Raw genomic sequence first — 2,235 nt, forward strand, 5'->3', positions numbered from 1 at the left:
GGAGAGATTAGGGGGGAGAGGAGAGATTAGGGGGGAGAGGAGAGATTAGGGGGGGAGAGGAGAGATTAGGGGGGGAGAGGAGAGATTAGGGGGGGAGAGGAGAGATTAGGGGGGAGAGGAGAGATTAGGGGGGGAGAGGAGAGATTAGGGGGGGGAGAGGAGAGATTAGGGGGGGAGAGGAGAGATTAGGGGGGGAGAGGAGAGATTAGGGGGGGAGAGGAGAGATTGGGGGGGGGAGAGGAGAGATTAGCGGGGGGAGAGGAGAGATTAGGGGGGGGGAGAGGAGAGATTAGGGGGTGAGAGGAGAGATTAGGGGGGAGAGGAGAGATTAGGGGGTGAGAGAAGAGATTGGGGGGGAAGAGATTGGGGGGGGGAAGAGATTGGGGGGGGAAGAGATTGGGGAAGAGATTGGGGGGGGGAAGAGATTGGGGGGGGAAGAGATTAGGGGGGGGAAGAGATTAGGGGGGGAGGAAGAGATTGGGGGGGAGGAAGAGATTGGGGGGGGGGAAGAGATGGGGGGGGGGGAAGAGATTGGGGGGGGGAAGAGATTAGGGGGGGAAGAGATTAGGGGGGGAAGAGATTGGGGGGGAGAGATTAGGGGGGGAGAGATTAGGGGGGGAGAGATGGGGGGGAGAGATTAGGGGGGGGAGGAAGAGATTGGGGGGGGAAGAGATTAGAGGGGGGGAAAGAGATTAGAGGGGGGGAGAGATTAGGGGGGGGAAGAGATTAGGGGGGGGGAAGAGATTGGGGGGGGCGGAAGAGATTAGGCGGGGGGGGAGGGGGGGGGGGAGACTCTCCCGCGCCCCAGGGCAATTGGCCAGGAGCGGGCTGGGGAAGCGAGGCCCGGGCGGTGACAGCGCTGGCGGGCGGGCGAAGTGGTAACACCGAGCGGGGAGATGGGATATTGCCCCCAGGAATAGGGTGGGCAGCGCACTGTTTCTTACTCGGTCGGGTTCGCCTCTTCGCTCATCTTTCACCGGCTTCCGATCATGGCCACGTTAATCCTCAGCAGCAGCAGTAGCAGCGCCAGAAGCATCCCCTTCATGTTGTGGCGGCTGCTCCCCGCCGCCCGGGCAGCACCACGACCGCTTGTGTCCACATCAGACCGGGGAGGGTGGGAAGAGGAGAGAGAAGCCGAGGGGGTAGTACTGCACCGCCGGCCCGACCCGGCCCGGATAGAGAGTGAGTGAGAGGCACGGGGACCAGTAACAAGCCCCGGGTGGGCGAGGGGCGCCCAGTAACACAGCGGGCAGGCGGCCAGCGACCCCTGGCTTGCCCCCGCTCCTCTCGGTGTAAGGCTGGCCCGGCTTCAGTCCCCGCTCCTCGGCCCGTCCTCCGCCGCTCCGCTCCGCCTCCAGCTCCAGCTCCAGCTCCGGCTGCCGCTCCCGCTCCGAGTCTCCATCCCGCTTTCACTCCATTTTTTCACTCGACAAGAGAAGGGAGGGGGGGCGGGGGGGGGATAAATCATCTGGGCGGAAGCAATGACCGACACACGCACGCTCTGTTACTCGTATCCTTCCACCGCCCTCCCAACCCGTCTCTCTCTATTGCAAACTCTTCATGTTGGCTTCTTGCCCTCAGATTCCTGCTGGGGCGGTCATTGAGAAACAAATGCACCCTGGTGCGCTGCGATGAAAGACCGTCCCTTTTTGCAAAGTGAGTTATGTTGAAGTTAGTCCCCTCTCTCCCCCCCGAGCCTGGCGAGCGCGCACTGATATAAACACATACACACAGAGTGGAGTTGAATGTGAGTGAGTTTGCATCGAATCGCTGTGCAGGCAGAGCTCAGCAAGTGGTCAGCCCAACCAGCCCAAGCCGAACGCACATTATAGTGGCTTAAAACAAAACAAGAAAGTTCACATTTTTCTCTCATCCATTTAATGCAAAACATTTTTTTTGAAATCCACAGCGCCTTTTAATAATTTTATTTATACAGACCGCTTTCAAATCATGTTGCATAACTTTGACTAATACTTTAAAAGACTTTGTCAAAAGTATTAAGAGCTGATGTTTACTTTTTCTAAAACAATCATTATCTAAAAGTTTGAAGAGCACTTTAGATCAAAGATACCTTTTGTGAGCGCTGAAGTAGCGTACAATGCTAATTTACTTTTATTAAATAAATGTTCTAACTTTGCAATTGACTAGTTAGGGATCAGAAATTAGATTCTTGATGTTTCGTGATGTTCTATGCATATTAATGATATTCTAAAAGTCACCTATGTTGATTTTTGA

At 56.0% G+C, this 2,235-nt stretch overlaps 1 protein-coding gene across 2 annotated transcripts in view; it reads right to left on the reverse strand.

The window, feature by feature from the left end:
* spred1 (sprouty related EVH1 domain containing 1) overlaps positions 1–1,584 on the reverse strand; it is a 104,443-nt gene extending 102,859 nt beyond the window's left edge. For both annotated transcript variants that reach the window (XM_070878990.1, XM_070878989.1), the window contains exon 1: positions 945–1,584. In XM_070878990.1, the coding sequence (XP_070735091.1) occupies positions 945–970 (26 nt within the window). In that variant the 5' untranslated portion in view covers positions 971–1,584. The remainder of the gene's footprint in view (positions 1–944) is intronic.
* Between the last annotated feature and the right edge of the window lie 651 nt (positions 1,585–2,235).

Source organism: Pristiophorus japonicus, chromosome 4 (assembly GCF_044704955.1).
Source record: "Pristiophorus japonicus isolate sPriJap1 chromosome 4, sPriJap1.hap1, whole genome shotgun sequence".
NCBI classification, from domain to species: domain Eukaryota; kingdom Metazoa; phylum Chordata; class Chondrichthyes; family Pristiophoridae; genus Pristiophorus; species Pristiophorus japonicus.